The sequence below is a fragment of the Budorcas taxicolor genome, chromosome 2 (genome assembly GCF_023091745.1).
Source record: "Budorcas taxicolor isolate Tak-1 chromosome 2, Takin1.1, whole genome shotgun sequence".
In the NCBI taxonomy this organism is placed as follows: Eukaryota; Metazoa; Chordata; class Mammalia; order Artiodactyla; family Bovidae; genus Budorcas; species Budorcas taxicolor.
In genome coordinates this window covers 40,037,109-40,055,663 of record NC_068911.1, presented here as the reverse complement: position 1 = coordinate 40,055,663, position 18,555 = coordinate 40,037,109, and the positions used below count along the sequence as shown (strand labels likewise).

Genomic DNA, 18,555 nt, shown 5'->3' with positions numbered 1-18,555 from the left:
TGTAAACTTATCACCTTCTCCCTCAAGCTTCATCTTTCTAGACCAGGAGTTTTCACTTGGGGGCTGGTTAAGGATATAGAAAAGACAGGAAAAAAATTATTAGAACCTTCTGGGGAGCTTTTCCAAATACAGCAAGTCTGCGTGACCCTTTCCTGAGTACACCAAAACTTTGGCTGGGTAAATCTGTATTTTGAGAATTTCCACATTTAGCTCCAATGGTCAACTCCTTCTATCCTGTTGTCATTACTGTGTTGAACTGAAGATGAAATCTTTTTGTTCTTTATAAGGCACTTTCTTCATTCCTGTAATAAGGTTTGATATTCACATGGAATAAAGTTTCCATTCATTGTAGGACTGGCAGTATTTGAGGACTGCATGAACGCTTGCAATCATAAAGTTTAAACTGGTTCTTAACTACGAAGCTCAATGACATCAGAACCACACTGATGCAGATCCACCTAATCCAGCAGCTTCCTCTTCACTCGCTTTACTCCTGGTTTTCCCTGGACAGATTCCCCAAGTGACTGAAGGCAACCAAAGATGGAAAGGGCCAACAGCAGCTCCTTGGAGGGCTTCATTCTGATGGGTGTGTCTGACCATCCCCAGCTGGAGATGATCTTTTTTGTAGGCATCCTCTTCTCCTACTTGCTGACCTTGTTTGGGAACTCAGCCATGATCCTGCTTTCCATCCTGGATGCCCGGCTCCACACACCCATGTACTTCTTCCTCAGCAACCTCTCCTCCCTGGACCTTGCCTTTACTACTAGCTCAGTCCCCCAAATGCTGACCAACTTGTGCGGAGCAGACAAGACCATCAGCTATGGTGGCTGTGTGACCCAGCTCTATGTTTTCCTCTGGCTAGGGGCCGCCGAGTGCATCCTGTTGGTGGTGATGGCATTTGACCGCTTCGTTGCGGTGTGCCGACCCCTGCACTACACCACCATTATGAATCCTTGGCTCTGCTGGCTGCTGGCTGCCATTGCCTGGTTGGGTGGCTTGGGCAACTCTGTGGTCCAGTCAACATTCACTCTGCAGCTTCCTTTGTGTGGGCACCGGAGGGTGGACAGCTTCCTGTGTGAGGTGCCTGCTATGATCAAACTGGCATGTGTTGACACGAGTCTCAATGAGCCTGTGCTCAACAGCGTCTGCACGTTCTTCACTGCTGTCCCGCTAAGCGTCATCCTGATCTCCTACTGCTACATAGCTCAGGCAGTGCTGAAGATCCGCTCCGCTGAGGGACGCAGGAAGGCCTTTAACACGTGCCTCTCCCATTTGCTGGTGGTGCTCCTCTTCTATGGCTCAGCTATCTATGGGTATCTGCTTCCAGCCAAGACCAGCAAGCAGGACCAGGGCAAATTCTCTTCTACTCTGTGGTCACACCCATGGTGAACCCTCTCATTTACACTCTGAGGAACAAGGAGGTGAAGGGGGCGCTGAGGAGGCTGCTGGGGAAGGGAAGAGAAGTCAGCTGAAAGAAGGGAAAATTCCTTCATCATTTACCACCTTTTCATCTCTACATGCTTTTTCTCATTCTCTCTCTGGCCAGGGGAGCATGAGGAGTACTAACCCCAGCACAAGCTTATTCTCCACAGCACTAAGCTGTTGGCCCATGGCTAGTGTTATTTCTTAGGTTCTACACTTATTTACCAAATATCTTCCTGTGGACCACAGATAACAGAGCAGAGGCTGCCATCGAGGCTCAGAGTTTGTTGACTTAGCTCACGGTTACTTCTGTCCACATGTTATTTTTACATATTCATTATGTGTAATAAATATTACATGTGTAGTATTGTATTTTAGAGAATTTTGTATGTTTCTAAACTCTGTACTTTTCCTAATTATCCACTTGCAGTATCTTATATAGTTCCATGAAATGAGGCCAGAACCCAAGAACTTCATCTTTGCACCTGATCCATCCATCATCTTTTTCCATCTCTTTGTCTCTTCTTAGTATTTCAGTCTGTCTGCCCTCACCCCCCACCCATATGCCTCTGTCATTGTTTACCCTCTCCTTTATGTCTACATCCCACTTTCCCTTTTGCCTCATCCAATCCTGAAAGAAGACCATTTTTCTTTTTTTGGCTGGGCCCTGAGACTTGCGGAAACTTAATTCCCCTACCAGGGATGAAACCCGTGCCCCCTGCAGTGGAAGCCTGAAGTCCTAACCACTGGACCACCAGGGAATTCCCAAGACCATTTTTCTTTCAATTAAATAGTTTCATCTAAATCATTTTCTCACTGGGCCTTCCCTGGGTCCAGTGGTTAAGACTATGTACTTCCACTGTAGGGCCAGGGGTTCAATCCCTGGTCAGAGAACTAAGATCCTACATCCTCTGTGGCCAAAAATGAATAAATAAAAATAAACAATTTCTTCACCAACGTCCCAGCCATCAGGTTTGCTACCAGCATTTGGATATGCTAGTGTGGTCAGTGGTTATGGAATGCTCTGAGATTCCTTAAGCAAGTTTAAGAGCCCAGGAAAGATTGTCCATCTGTAAAGCATCTCCTCTGTCTCATGATCTAGCCCTTCACCCCTTAAGTTTCTGGAATTCAGTAATCAGTCCTGCACACCGTAACTCAGCAAAGACCTCAGGTAGTGGAATTAGAATGCCAGTTTGGGATTCTTCACATCCCTAGAATTGCCGAGGAAATCCACGCCTGCCACCAAAGTCCACGTGTTCTTTCCCCAGGGAGGAAAGCTGGGTGGATATGAGAAAGTTGCTTGACAAACCATTACCAGAGAAAAGGAGATCAGTTGATTTTAGGGCTATTTTCTAGAGTCTTGTTTCTCCCACAGCACCTAAACACATGCTCTATACATAGTAGGTGCTCTAAATACTTTTGTGAGTTAATTAACAAGGCTCATGAGTCTTCCTTTTTCACACTAGGAGCTAAATACATCACGTGAACCATTTTCACATTTGCCACTTTGGGGTGATCCGGTCAATTGGACAATGCTGAACGAACAATGACAAATTTCCCCTCTTTCCACATTTCCATAATGCCTCCCAAAGACATCTAATTATATTGTCCCAACCTGAATCTGTTTTTCCAGTTTCAGATCAGAGCCATGACCTATTTTCTCAGTTTCTTACACAGTAATACTGAAGTATGTCTCCAGGGCTCACCACTTAGCAGCATTACCTTGGTCAATTCATTAAAGTCCAGAGTCTTGCAGACTCAAAATTTCTATTCATCAGCACACTCAGATAAGATGCACTTCTCAGGAGGCAGAATCACAACAACCAAGCTCCTAAAGCTGATATATAAACCAGAATGCCAGATGGTTAATTTATGAGAACAGTACTTTCCAAGGAGGTATGTGTATGTTCAGTTTTGTCTGACTCTGCGACCCTTTGGACTGTAGTCCGCCAGGCTCCTCTGTCAATGAGATTTTTCAGGCAAGAATACTGGAGTGGAGTGGGTTGCCATTTCCTCCTCCAGGGGATCTTCCTGACCCAGGGATCAAACTGGTGTCTGCTGAGCCTCCTGCACTGCAGGGCAGATTCTTTACCCACTCAGCCACTGCAAACTTATTTGGGGGAAAATATAAAGAAAATAAATAGGCATTCTGTTCAAACACTTGAGAGTTCTGCAGAGTCTCCCTACGTAAAGTACAGGACAGTTTAAATCTAACTTGCAGTTAGGGGCATGGTAAGACAGCATTAGAGGGAGGAGAAAAAGCTTGAGACGTGTATGCATCCTGGGGACAACGTACACCATCATCAGAGTGCACATGTGTTCGTCCTCCATTCTCAGGGCATGAAACAAAGTCAAAAACAAGAAAAGCAGAAGCCAACACAACATTGCAAAGCAATTATCCTCCAATTAAAAATTAATTTTTAAAAAATTGGGAAAAACAATTGTGAGGGAAGCTCCTTGTTTTGAGGACTTTTATGTTCCATTTCTAGGTTTCAGATGAAAAAAATATGTTTGGTGTCTTATTCCGTTGGAAATTCAAAAAAAGAAAAAAAATGAAATACCAAGAAGTATAAAAGGTTCATCAACTTTAGTAAAACAGAAATGTACAGCATTTGAAGATGCTGGTCTGGTCAGTGTATTTAAGTAAGTTTACTATCCCATCTCATAGAGCCCTTCAGAATCTGTTCAGATCCTAACCTGCACTGTAAACTAGCAAAATGAGTTCGGTGACTAAGTTTTGAACCTTCCATTGAAAATAGTCAGTCCTTCCCCTGTCTTCACAGCCTTCAAGCTCAATCCCATAGCTGTGGTTAGATGTTGGAATAAAGGAGATGATGAGAAATAGAACTGAAAAGTGACTTGGCTTGGTAAATTTATGCTCTATTATGTGAGTGTGAAATTATAGGCTAATGATTGGGTGAAAATGTCATTTATTTGACTATAGATGATTTGAACACATTGATTTTACTGGGTACTTACCCTGGGATAGGTAACAATCTAAACTCTTTACATGAATCAACTCCTCTAATCCTCATGATAACCTATACCATCCCCATTTTAAGATGAGCACATTGTAGCTCAAGGTGAAACATGCTCACAGCACACAGTAGTAGGTCTGGGACTCAGATCCAAATGCATTTGACTCTAAAACTTGTGCCTCTTCCAATTTTTTTTCTTTTTGAAATAATCATAAACCTACAGAAAAGTTGGAAGCATGATATAAAGGGCTTTCCCCTCCCCAGATCATTTGAAAGTAAGTTGACAATATGATACTCTGTCTTCCCTCAAATATTTTATGGTATATCTATAACAAACAAAGACATTCTCCTATAGGACCTCCGTGTAGACATCAAAATTATTAACTGAGCATCAATACATTATACTATTTAATCCTGAGACTCCATTCCGCTTTTATCAGTTGTCCCTGTTGTGTCTTTCATAGCAAAATGATTCTGTTCCAAATCATATATTGCATGTAACTGTCATGTCTCCTTAGTCTCTGTCAGTCTGAAATGGTTCCTCCATCTTTTCTTCACTTTTGGGACCCTGACACTTTAAAAGATCATCCAGTTATTTAGTGGGACATATCTCTATTTGAGTTTATGGCTTCTTATAGTTAGATTCAGGTTATCTTTGTCAGGAACTCCTCAGACGTGATGTTGCCTTCTTCTCATTGCATGCTATCAGGTGATGCTATGGACTGAATTATCTACCATGCCCAAAACTCATACATTGAAGCCCTAAGCCCCAATACAATTAATAGCATTTGGTCATAAGACCTTTAGGAGGTAATTAGGGTTAAGTGATATCATAAGGGTGTGCCAGCCCCCTGGTCTGATGGGATTGGTGACCTTACAAGGAGAGGAAGGTCTTTCTCCACACACTCAAAGGAAAGGCCAAGTGTGGACAAAGCAAGCTTCTGTAAGCCAGGAACAAGCCCTCACCAGGAACAATTCTTCCAGAACCTTAACCTTGGGTCTCCAGGGTTCATAAATGTGAGAAAATTAATTCCTGTTGTTCAAGTCACTCAGTCTACGGTAGTCAGTTGTGGCAACCTAAGCAAGCTAAGTGGTGTAAATTTCAGTGTCTCTCATTGCTAATGATGTTACTTGGATCACTAAGTGAGGGTGGTGTCTGTTAGACCGGTCCATTATTTCCTACTTTGTAATTAAGTACTTTATGGGGAGGTACTTTGAAACCGAGGCTTCCCAGGTGTCACTAGTGGTAAAGAACCCACTTATCAATGCAGGAAACCTAAGAGATGTGGATTCAATCCCTGGGTTGGGAATATACCCTGGAGGAAGGCTGAAAACCCACTCCAATATTCTTGCCTGGAGAATCCCATGGACAGTAGTTCTCCAGGCTCCTATGACTGAAGCAACTTAGCATGCACACACGCACTTTGAAACTACTTAAATATCCTGATACTAATTAAACTCAGTTTATTCTTTTATTTATGTATATCTTACAGAATCAATGTTTCCTGTTTTATTCTATGGTTTATAACTTGTTAATAGCATTATATTGTTCTTCCTTGTTTAATCACTGGGAGTCCATTCAAGCTGACATTTGTTTTTTTGACTTGTCCCCATATGCCTTGAGCATTTCCTTGCTTGCTTCCACATCAAGATGTCCCAGGTTTACGTTTTATTAACCCTCTCTGGCACTCTTTTTCATCATCTGAAAAATGAATATAGTAGATGGCAGGAACAATGTAAGGATCAAAACAGATAGACATGCTCTATCAAAGATGAGTTATACTTAATCAAAAGATGGAATATTTACCCTGAGGAGGTTTATCAGTCTGTTTCACATCCCAGTTCTCTCCATTTATATGCTGATGGAGAGCTACTCTCACAGTGTAACCAGTTTGTTTGTAACTGATAGATGGATGAAGTGGGGTCAGAATAAAGGCAGGGAGAAGCTGCCACTATTCTTTTCCTCACACTGTCATCCCAACCCATCAGCTCCCTCTTCACAATATATCCAGAATATCCCAATCCAGAATCACACACACATGTGAAAATTAGGAAAGTATCTGAATGTTCATCAAAAGGAAAATGATTTAAGAGTGAACTCATAATGGGGAATGCCAAAAACAGGAGTTAAAAAAAAATGAGATTGATGTATTGAAACAGAAAAGCTTGAAGATATACTAAGCAGGCAAAATTGCAGATTTTGGTTCAGCAAGATACACACTAAACAGTTATTTCCTCTTGAAAGAGAGTGTAATTTTGGAGATAAGAGATGAGAGAATTCATTTTTTAAAGTGAGAATGTTCTGCAGTACTCTTGGTATAAGAAAAATTTAAACGTAGGGAAAAAGCATGTGGTTAAAAGCGAGTTCTAGTCCTACTTCTGTGATTACACAGTCACTTAAACAGTGTTGCAATTTTCTCATCTAGAGGATGGTAACAGAATTGGCTGTATAGGATTGATGTCAGGATAAGTTACTGTGTTGTTATTGTTCAGTTGCTAAGTCGGTTCCCATTCTTTGTGGCCCCACAGACTGCAGAACGCCAGGCTTCCCTGTCCTTCACTATCTGGTGAAGTTTGCTCAAACTTGTCCATTGATTTGGTGATGCAATACAACCATCTCATCCTCTGCCACCCCTGTCTTCTCCTGCCCTCAGTCTTTCCTGGCATCAGAGTCTTTTCCAGTGAGTTGGTTCTTCAAGTCCCATGGCCAAATATTGGAGCTTCAGCTTTATCATCAGCCCTTCCAATAAATATTCAGGGTTGATTTCTTTTACAATTGACTGGTTTGATCTCCTTGCCATCCAAGGGACTCTTCAAGAGTCTTCTCCAGCACCACAGTTCAAATGCTACTGTGTATGTGTATAAAGAGTACACAGTACACAGAGTACATCATGAGAAACACTGGGCTGGATGAAGCACAAGCTGGAATCCAGATTGCTGGGAGAAACATCAATAACCTCAAATATCCAGATAACACCAACCTTGTGGAAGAAAGTGAGGAACTAAAGAGCCTCTTGATGAAAGTGAAAGACGAGAGTGCAAAAGTTGGCTTAAAACTCAACATTCAGAAAGATCATGGTATCTGGTCCCATCACTTCATGGCAAATAGATGGGTCAAACAATAGAAACAGTGACAGACTTTATTTTCTTGGGCCCCAAAATCACTGAAGATGGTGACTGCAGCCATGAAATTAAAAGATGCTTGCTTCTTGGAATAAAAGCTGTGACCAACCTAGACAGCATATTAAAAAGCAGAGATATTACTTTGGAAACAAAGGTCCTTCAAGTCAAAACTATGGTTTTTCCAGTAGTCATGTACAGATGTGAGAGTTGGACTATAAAGAAAGCTTAGCACCAAAGAATTAATGCTTTTGAACTGTGGTATTGAAGAAGACTCTTGAGTCTCTTGAACTGCAAGGAGATCCAACCAGTCCATCCTAAAGGAAATCAGTCCTGAATATTCATTGGAAGGACTGATGTTGAAACTCCAATACTTTGGCCACCTGATGTGAAGAACTGACTCATTTGAAAAAGACCCTGATGCTGGGAAAGATTGAAGGTGGGAGGAGAAGGGCACAACAGAGGATGAGATGGTTGGATGGTATCACCAACTCGATGGACATGAGTTTGAGCAAGCTCTGGGAGTGGGTGATGGACAGGGAAGGCTAGTGTGCTGCAGTCCATGGGGTTGCAAAGAGTTAGACATGACTGAGCGACTGAACTGAACTGAAGACATCAGGTACCTTATGGGTGGAATGGAGACTAGCAGCCCACAGTGTTCAGTTTTTTGGGAAAGAATGAAATCACGTCTTGTGAAGTTTGGGTGGGGAGGGGCACAGGCACTAAGGCTGGAAAGCACAGAGCCTGTTCCAAGACATGGGAGCAGCTCACTTGTGCTGGATTGTAGGCTGTGTATAGGAGAGTGGGCAGTGAAGCTGGAGGTGTAGATTAGGTCTTGAATGCAAGGGAGAGCCCTGCAAGTTAGGTGGTCTGGGCTTATTTCAGCGGCCTTAAGTAGTCTTGAATGCTTTTGAGCAGAGAAGTTTATTCAATTGGATAAGATTTGTAGAAAGTCAAGAATCTGCTCGCCCTGTAGGAAGACCATGTGGCAGATGGGAGACCCTTGTACCAGCCTGGTCTAATGATAATGCCCCAAGGCCAGGGGTTCTTAACCGTGGGCCATGTTGCCCCTCAAAGATATTTGGCAGAATCTGCAATCATTGTCAGGCCTGGCAGGTGCTCCTCATAGCTAGTAGGTGGAGGCCAAGGGTGCGGCTACTCATCCTATGATGCATAGACCACCCACCGACACAGACAACAAAGACCTGTCTAGTCCCATATGTCAATGGTGATGAACCTGCAGAAATCCTGCCCTGGAGCCATGGAGTGGACACTAAGGGGAGAAAGAGAGAGCTCAGGGACATTTCAGCCAGAGACCAGTCTTTGTCTCCTTTCATAGTCTTTATAATGCTTAAGTACTGGACACCCAGTTAATCAGGTGTAAAGACTCAGATTTCCTTGTCTAGTTTCACCCTTTCATTCCTTTACAAAATATTTATCTGGTGCTGTGATTCAGCAATGAACAAATCACCCATTCTCCAAGAACCTTACATTCTTATACAGATGATAGACATTAAACCAATAAATATATATCAAGTAGTGAGATATGCTACAAAGGAGTTCCTTTAAGGAGCTTCTGTTACTATCACCACAAACAATTTACTTTGCATCTTGTATGTGTCAAAGCACTGAGCCAGATGCTTTACAAATAGTATTTCTAATCTTTTTCACTATGCTGCAAGGCCAGCATAGTTATGCTCACATGACAAAAAGTAGGTTAGAGAAGTTGAATATTTTCCCTAAGGTCAGTTACTATGGAGTTGAGCTGGGACTGGACACTGGATCCACCTAATAGTGAAAGCATTTCCATTAGGTAACACTGACTTGAATGGGAGAAAAAAAATCTGTGCCTTCTCACCCAAACTTAGCAAAGTGAAGTAGAAATGAAGTTTTCATTGGAGAGGCCTAGCTGGCCAGACCGATAAGACCCTGCCACTGTCAGGCAGGGCACTGGGATTCTTACTCTTCTGTTCTACCCAGTCATGTATATCATGCTTCCATGGAAGGGGTACCTCTTGACAATCCTCTGCAAAGAGTGAGATCTCTGATATCTCCTTTTGTTTCTTTTTAATTGGTCTCTTTCTGCTTTTTCTCACTTTGGGCTATAAAAGTTCTTTGGATCATGTCTAATCTATACTGTGTGATTAACTAGCTCTTAATTTAGTGCCAGGGATGACAGCATCCTTGGAAGGTAGTTGGTCATAATGGGTGTGACATGAACCCTCAGCTGTGCCTTCCTCCTCCCGAGAAGGCTGGGTCTATGGCCCCTGCCACAACAAGGCTGCCTTGGTGGTTTGAGCATGTAATATAAGGTCTGTGCTTCAAGGTTTCACAGAAATTGGTAGCCAGAACACTGAGAGAGTGAAAAATTAAAGGTTTTGAAATTGATTTGACTTAGGTTCAAAATCTAGCTCTTTCACTTAGTCACTATGCAAGTCACTTAACCCATGATAGCAGGTGTGCATTGGGACTACGAGGAAACCCAGACTTTATTTGCAAATCTCAGCAAATCCCCAACTTATGGAAAACTCCAGAAGTACCACTGGAATGGCCAACTGTACAGGGAATGCCCAAGCAGTTTCAGGAGCACAGCTTCCTCCAGATGCCAGAACAGGGTGGCATAAGTTCAAAGTCCTACCGGGTAACTTCCGTACCACAGAGAGTAGCCAGGTTATGCTAGCATCCTGTGAGCAGCACACGTGAAACCCCTCAGTCCTTTTCTTGGTCTCTAGCCAGAAGCCGAGCTGAGTGGAAGCTGGAGCTGATGATGATGAAAGCAAGAATTTGCCTGTTATGTCAGCAATGACATGGGCACGGTCTGGCCCAGGACCCCAGAAGTCCTGGGTGTCCCCAAACTGACTGGTAAGGCAGTCCCTCACAGGAGAGGCAGAAGGGAGGTGACAAGAGAAGTCTGGTAGGAGGCCTGAAAGCTTGGCTCTGGCTTTGGCTGTGACCCCGTCTTTCATTTTAGGCTGAGGAACCAGAGCAGATGTGTGAAAAGGCAAGGTGTGTAGACTTCAGTGTACTCTGGGCTGTGAGAATATTCAATCTTGTCTGTAGGAAGTGGTTAGCAGTCCTTGGGATAAAAGGAACACTGTCAACTGAAAAATTGTATCAATTAGTTAAAATGTTTCAGTGAGGAAGGGAGGTATAGACACTATTTGGAGAGACCCAGTATTAAATGTACTGGGGGAAAATGGGCTTTTTAATTGGTATCTGGAGGGCTGAAGCAAACCAAGAGTATAAGTTACACACCTGAGGAAATGGATAGACCTGGGATGTTGCCTTTTGTACAGCCTACTTCCAATTTATTCTCAAGTGGCTGGTGCAGTGATCAGGCTGATTTGTCAGTGGGATGTAGACACTAAGGTAACAGAGGGGGTAACCATAGGAAGCTGTGACCACACAGGGAGTGGTGGGATTACAGGAGAAAGGTTTTGGTTCATCAAAACTTCGAAGCTTGGAAGGGTGGCCCTGCAGAGCTGGGATTCAGATCCTGGGGCTTGTGGGCTGGCTGGTGCTGCCTGATGCACTCTATTTCCGAGGGGCCCAGTGAGGCTGGTTCTGGAAGGAAAATATAGTGTGTTTCACTCACTGCCTTCTGTTTGGCTTCTGTGTAATACCTGGTACTTTATAGGCAATCAGATATTTTCTGAAAGAATGAATAACTGAAGATATTCTCCAGTTCTTACTATCTGCTCCAGACACTCCTAAAACACTGACAGGCAAGGGCTGGGGTGCTCTAGTATTCTGGGTTCCTTCTCCTGTCTAGCAGAATAGAGAGTAAGGCGGTTTGGAGGGTGGAGGCACTCAAAGAATTCCAGGAGTCCAGCAGCTGCATCCCAGTTTCCCTGATCACCGCACACCCAGGAGTGGGAGTGTAAGGCCTCCTCAGACAGCCATTTTGCTTTTTTGCATTTCTCTTTCTTGGGGATGGTCTTGATTTCTGTCTCCTGTACAATGTCATGAACCTCTGTCCATAGTTCATCAGGCACTCTGTCTATCAGATCTAGTCCCTTAAATCTATTTCTCACTTCCACTGTATAGTCATTAGGCTGCGATGGTGCAGGAGCAGGCGAGAGGAGCTACCTGATGTCCAAGGTCAGGGGCGGTGGCCAAGAGGAGATACCCCCACGTCCAAGGTAAGAGAAACCCAAGTAAGACTGTAGGCGCTGAGAGAGGGCATCAGAGGGCAGACAGACTGAAACCACAATCACAGACAGCTAACTAGCCAATCTGATCACATGGACCACAGCCTTGTCTAACTCAGTTAAACTAAACCATGACATGTGGGGCCACCCAAGACGGCCAGGTCATGGTGGAGAGGTCTGACAGAGTGTGGTCCACTGGAGAAGGGAATGGCAAACCGCTTCAGTATTCTTGCCTTGAGAACCCCATGAACAGTATGAAAAGGCAAAAAGATAGGACACTGAAAGATGAACTCTCCAGGTTGGTAGATGCCCAACATGCTACTGGAGATCAGTGGAGAAATAATTCCAGAAAGAATGAAGGGAAGGAGCCAGAGCAAAAACAACACCCAGTTGTGGATGGGACTGGTGATAGAGGCAAGGTCCAATGCTGTAAAGAGAAACATTGCATGGGAACCTGGAATATTAGGTCCATGAATCAATGCAAATTGGAAGTGGTCAAACAGGAAATGGCAAGAATGAACATCCACATTCTAGGAATCAGTGAGCTAAGATGGACTGGAATGGGTGAATTTAACTCAGATGATCATTATATCTACTACTGTGGGCAGGAACCCCTTAGAAGAAATGGAGTAGCCATCATAGTCAACAAAAGAGTTCAAAGTGCAGTACTTGGATGCAATCTCAAAAACAACAGAAAGATGTCTGTTCGTTTCCAAGGCAACCATTCAATATCACAGTAATCCAAGTCTATGCCCCAACCAGTAATGCTGAAGAAGCTGAAGTTGAACAGTTCTATGAAGACCTACAAGACCTTCTAGAACTAACATCCCGAAAAAATGTCCTTTTCATTATAGGGGACTGGAATGCAAAAGTAGGAAGTCAAGAAACACCTGGAGTAACAGGCAAATTTGGCCTTGGAATGCGTAATGAAGCAGGTCAAAGGCTAATATAGAATTCTGCCAAGAGAATGCACTGGTCATAGCAAACACCCTCTTCCAACAACACAAGAGAAGACTCTACACGTGGACATCACCAGATGGTCAACACCAAAATCAGATTGATTATATTCTTTGCAGCCAAATGGAGAAGCTCTATACAGTCAGCAAAAACAAGACTAGGAGCTGACTGTGGCTCAGATCATGAACTGCTTATTGCCAAATTCAGACTTAACTTTAAGAAAGTGGGGAAAACCACTAGACCATTCAGGGCAGGACTCTTGGTGAAGCTTTTCTCACTCTGAGAGCACTGGTGAGGCTTTTCCCTCATGTGGGGTTGTGGTGGGCTCTCAAGGGGGAGCCGTTATTGAAGCTTTTCTCACACTGCCCACAACTGTGGGGCTGTCTTCAACGTGGACTCACAGTAAGTGATGAACTGGAAGCTGTTGTTGAATCTTTTCCCACAGACCACACACTAATATGGCTTCTCCCCCATGTGGGTCCTCTGGGGAACAGTGAGGCTGCAGCTCTGGTTGAAGCTTTTCCCACATTCCGCACACTGGTCAGGTCTCTCCCCTGTGTGAGTTCTCAAGCGGGCAGTGAGGCTGAAGCACTCGCTGAAGCCTTTCCCACACTCACTGCACTTGGGAAGTTTCTCTCTGGATTCTTTGGTGTCGAACAAGATAAGAACTTTGACTAAAGCTCTTCCCACATTTGTGACATTTAGAAGCCTTTTCCAGTTTGGGGACTGGGTGGTGGTGAGAGAGACAACTCTGAGAGTGGTGAGAGCAATTTTTCCCACACAGGAGATGTGTGCAGGTCTCCTCCCAATATGAAGCCTCCAGGGGTTCATCCTCTGTTGGGATGCAGGTTTCTCCTTACTCTCCCTGGAGAACCTCCTCGTTGCCTTCCTGACACTGGCGTGCCTGCCCAGCCTCTTTTTAGCTCGGAGTGCCCAAACACTTACCTGGACCTCAGAAGAGGCTCATTCATTTCTTCTTCCTTTGTATCATCCCATTTCCAGTTCTCTTTTGTTCTTGATGTCTCTGTCTTGCCTGCCTCTGTCCCATCTGCTGAGTCAGGTTCTTGTGCTTCACCCTTGATTTTTCTTCCCCAGTTGCTGGTGTCTTGTGGACTTTCACTCTAGTCTCCCTTGTGGAAGAAGTCTTAGGCTTTTCCCTCTCCCTGCTGCCCTTCTCTGATTAGTATCTGGGGTCTCTGCGTGTTCTCTGATCCAGGCTAGGTTGTCACTGGGGCAGAGACAGGACCATGATTATCAAATCAGGGACAGAGCAAAGCAGGGGGAGGTCAGGCCTCCCAGAAAAGGATCAGGGTGGGTAAAGAGCCATGTCATGATATCAGTGGACAGAACAAGGGGACAACCCAAGATAAACTCAGTGAAGCACATGATAATCTTTCCAACATCTCCAGAAAAAAAGATTTTTAGGGAGAGTGGGAGTGCAAGGTGAAATGGGAACTTAAAGAGACAAAAGGTGTCAAACACAGTTCACCTGGGCCCCAGCACCTGTCTCCTGGTCTCCAGACCCCTCTTCTGTGGAAGGTTCCCAGAGACCTTTGGAGTAAGCCAGGCTAGGGTGCCGGGAGCCAGCACGGGAGATCCCACCCATGACAAGGTCATGCAGAGAGACCTGGTAGGCTAGGCAAGACAGGTCTCGAGGGAATACCCCAAAACCAGAATCTGTCTGTTTTATTATTTCATGACTTTCACCAACTCCTCTGACATTAACAAGGGGCTATCCCCGACCACCTTTCTCTGGAGAATTAACTTAGAGCTCCAGTTAATAGTCTCCTGCATATAAAAGGAGTGTCTCAGCTCAAACCCCTTTGATGGCTCTCTAACTTGCCTGACAGGTTTCCCCGGACTTTTACAACTACGAATGTGATTGTTTACAGCCTCCCAACTGGGAGAGGCATGGGAAGCTTAAAACATCTTAAAGATTAGAGCTTTTTAAAGAGCTAAGAATTATATTGGTGAAGGGTTTCATTGTTGAGTTAATGATTGCCGCCAGGCCTCCTTATCCCTTATCTTTTAGGCACCTGGGAGGATATTAATCAATGTAATTGGGATGCAGAAATAGGAATATAGTAGTTTTGATGTTAGCAATAGACTTTTGAGTTAATGAATTTTCTCTTTGTTATAAATCATTGTACTCCTCTTTCTTTGTTATAAATCGTTGTATCCTTGCTATGTAAGAATGTAACTTTATTTAGTGCTTTCTGAGAGTGGCACCAGACTTTGGAAAGAACAACACTTTTAGGACAAATAAATTTTCTGGTTGACGGACCCTTATCAGAAAAGGTCCATAAAATGCTGCTAATAGGCCTCCTGGCCAGAAGATGATGTAAATCACCTAAGACCTGTGTATACAGATAGGTATGCAGAGAGAAAGCCTGGTCTCAATAAGGGTCAGGGCTGCTGAACCTGCATGACTTTGTATTTTCCATTATTCTCTATGTACAGCTTAAGGTAAATAAGCCTCCTGGAAAAATAAAATTTTGGGCCTCGCCTCATCATCGCTTGGCTCCCCGTGTCAATTCTCTTTTTCTTTCTTTCTCTCTCTTACTCTCTTTTTCAAGCTGATCCCTTGGAGCACAGGGGCTCACTGTGTTCACTTCTCTGCCTTGGCTTCTAAGACCCACGCGAGAGGGAGCCCAAGGTGGGGCACCCTCCGCTATTCAAGCAGGCACCTGTGGCCTATGTGAACGGTGTAAGTCCCTTGACTTGGGACTTTATTGGCTTTCTGTGTAAACCAAGGAATATCAGCCTCTTTCTCTCCTCTATTTTCTTAACTGCAACATTCTTTCTTTATCACTCTCTACATCTCTAAGTAAATCCTTATCTCCTTCTATATCTCTAAATAAATAAATCTCTCGTCGCCAACACCGTCCACTCTTCAGATACCCTGGATCCAACTGGGGCTGGACCCCAGTACTAGGGGAGAAAACAGCCACTGCTAGAGGGCAGTCTCCACATAACAGTCACAGAGCAGAGGTTATAAGTGGGGTGCCAAAGCCTGCAGCCCCAGCAGCACCTGGGAGTGCACCAGAGATGCATATTCCTGGGCTCCACCTCAGATCTAAAGAATCAGCAGCTCTGGGGTGAGGCCTGGGATTCTGTTTAACATGCCCTCAGGTGAGTCTGGTGCACAGTCAGATTTCAGGACCACTGCCATAGCCAATGGCCTGCCTGTGTGTTAAAAAGTTTCTTTTACTAGATCCCTCCTGACACAATAGCCTTTTTAAAATAAAAAGATTTTTTTTTCATTTTAAAGAAACATGTGCATGGTATATATATATATATCGGGGGAAGAGAATGGTTCCTTGCCCAACCACCCAGAGATAATCATAATGCTCTTTAAAATGCCACAGGAACTCAATCCTTTTATTTTTTCAGACCAAGAGAATGAACTCTTTCTCAGACCCCCACCTTCAAGAATACTACAAAGGAAATGGTACATTTTGCTAACTTACTAGCAGAACTTCAGAGGACACTCAGAGTTCTGTGACCCCTGGGGAGGCTTCACCACCTGGGATCTGAGCCGCCTGTGGGTACAGTGAGCTGTCAGAGCTGAACGCAGAACATGGTGAGTCCTGTCCCCTTTACTCAGACCCCTGAGCCTCAGAAATCAGCCACCAAAGAGCACAGATGTTCCCAAGGATTCAAAGTAAAATAAATTCTAAATGGCAAAGTTTTCAGAGGTACTGATAGTGTATTTACTTTGCTTGAAAAATACCAAAGCAGGTAAACTCTTAGAAGGTTTTCCATTTCATCAACAGAAGCTTGCCTTTTTAAACCGCATGAAAACACAGTGTTTTTCTCTAGGATCTGAGTTACATAAAGATGAGGTGGCTTTAAAAAATTACTTAGTAACCTGTAATGACAGTTTTGAATTAAGCAGAAAAGGCAGCAGTAGTCTTCGGCTCATCTAGAAATGTATGCAGCCGAAGTGCTTCACAGAAGGAGACTTACAAAGACAGAGCTTTGGTCTGGCTATGCAGTGGCATATTGTGCTCAGCCACTCAGTCGTGTCCAACTCTTTGTGACCCTATGAACAGTAGCCCACCAGGCTCCTCTATTCATGGGATTCTCCAGGCAAGAATACTGGAGTGGGTTGCTATTTCCTTCTCCAGTGACATATTACACAGCCCTAAAAACAGACCAAGAAGTGATACTTTGTAAACTGGAAACATAAATGAGAGAGGCTAGAAACAAAAGGTCATGTATTGTAGGATTCTTCCTGTAAAATGTCCAAATCAGGCAAATCCATAGAGAGAGAATGGGGAGCAACTGCTTAATAAGCATGGGGTTTATTTGGGAGAGGCGGAGGGGGTGGGAGTGAAAACTATTTTGGAATACGATAGAGGTGATCCTAGTACTACATTGTGACTGTACTAGACGCAACTGAATAGTTCACTTGAGATGACTAATTTTACATTAGGTGATTAATTTCACCTCAATTAATTTTAGTTAAATTTTTGATTAAAATTTTTCTAAAACACTAAGACAAATTTTTAAAAAAAGAGCCATGGAAGAAAAAAAGTAGAAGAAATGTATTTAGGAAGAAATTAAGCTAGATGAAGAAGGGGGTTATGTTCTCAAGTTCATGAAGAACTGCTTTGCAGAAGGTGAGGTCAACATGCTTTAATAATACCTGATTCAGAGGCAGTAACATTAAACTGTAATAAAAAAGTTAACACACAAAGGATCTCTGCCCCCATTTTAACTGCTAGTACCATCAACTAAAATTTGAAGTATTGATTTTTGGATGTATCTCTAAGGCATTTAACCTAGAGGCCAGGGTCCAGCTGGAGCTCAGACCTGCACTTCTGGTAGAAGATCATCCCTCCCGCCCCAGGAGAGGGCGGAGGCTCCTGCTTAAGCTTCTGACTGCCCCCGCAGTCTCTGGGCTGAGCTCCATGACCCCTTCACAGTCCATTCCCCTGGATGAACCCCCTGTTCAGGTGTTTGTTGTTTAGTCACTAAGACGAGTCCAACTCTTTTGGGGTGGGATCTCAGTGATTCTCTGCTGCCCCCAAGAGAGGTGTCTCCTCGATGGGCATTTTCAGATCCTTCCCCGATTCCAGGACCTGGGGACAGACCCCATCATCTGTCACTACAAATTCCTGCCTAAAGTGACAGAGGAGAGATGATGAGAGGCAGCTGGAGTCTCACTTCTACTTCCTGCTCCCCTTCCCCTCCCTAAGGGGTTTCAAAGAGCTGTTTTAATGCTTACATTCCTGTGCTGTGGTCATTCACATGAAGCGTGTGGTTCTGAGGTGGTGGTGGACAGTAGGGAGAGATGGTCCATACGTAAGTGGCAAGATGTCTAGGATGACTGTGATAACAGAGGGATTCTGCCATGCTTAGTCTCCTCTCCAAACTGACTTCATACAGATGCTCTCCTGCCCTTCTACATCCAGCCTAGTTACTATCAATAGTCCCCCAGCTATGGATTTTATATTAATCTCCCCCATTTCTGATGTATCGTCACCACACTGCTCCTCCCTCCAAATTATGTCAGAACCTCTCAATCCTCAATCTTATGAAATTTTATCTACAACCCCACCCCCCAACTCTTCCTCCTATGGCTGATATGCACATCTGCCTCCTCCCTGGAAAACACAAGCACATCCCAATCCAGCCATGCAGACTTGGAGCGCCAGTGGGCTGCCTCCTGCTCCAGACACAGTCACACTCAGGCTAGCCCTCCCCTGACCCACAACGGAAGGCTTCACGTTACTTTTCCTTTTCCTATGCCTTTCACACTGCCCCCTTCTTCTGAAATATACAAGAATGTTACACTGATCAGATCTCAGACTGAATCTCTCCCTCCACACGCAGGTATCATGTGAAACTCATCACTGTTTCAAACTGACCACTTAATCCAGACAGCAGGGACTGGCTCTAGTGTGACTTTGTTTAGTGTA

The 18,555-nt window shown here is 44.0% G+C and overlaps 1 protein-coding gene across 1 annotated transcript; it reads left to right on the top strand.

The window, feature by feature from the left end:
* Positions 1 to 540: 540 nt before the first annotated feature.
* Positions 541 to 1,389, top strand: LOC128066534 (olfactory receptor 2C1). Its single transcript, XM_052659563.1, has one exon. The coding sequence runs from the start codon at positions 541 to 543 to the stop codon at positions 1,387 to 1,389; it is 849 nt and encodes a 282-aa protein (XP_052515523.1).
* Positions 1,390 to 18,555: the final 17,166 nt, after the last annotated feature.

Coding starts and splice junctions, on each gene's coding strand:
- LOC128066534 (XM_052659563.1), top strand. CDS start 541: ATGGAAAGGGCCAACAGCAGCTCCTTGGAGGGCTTCATTCTGATGGGT.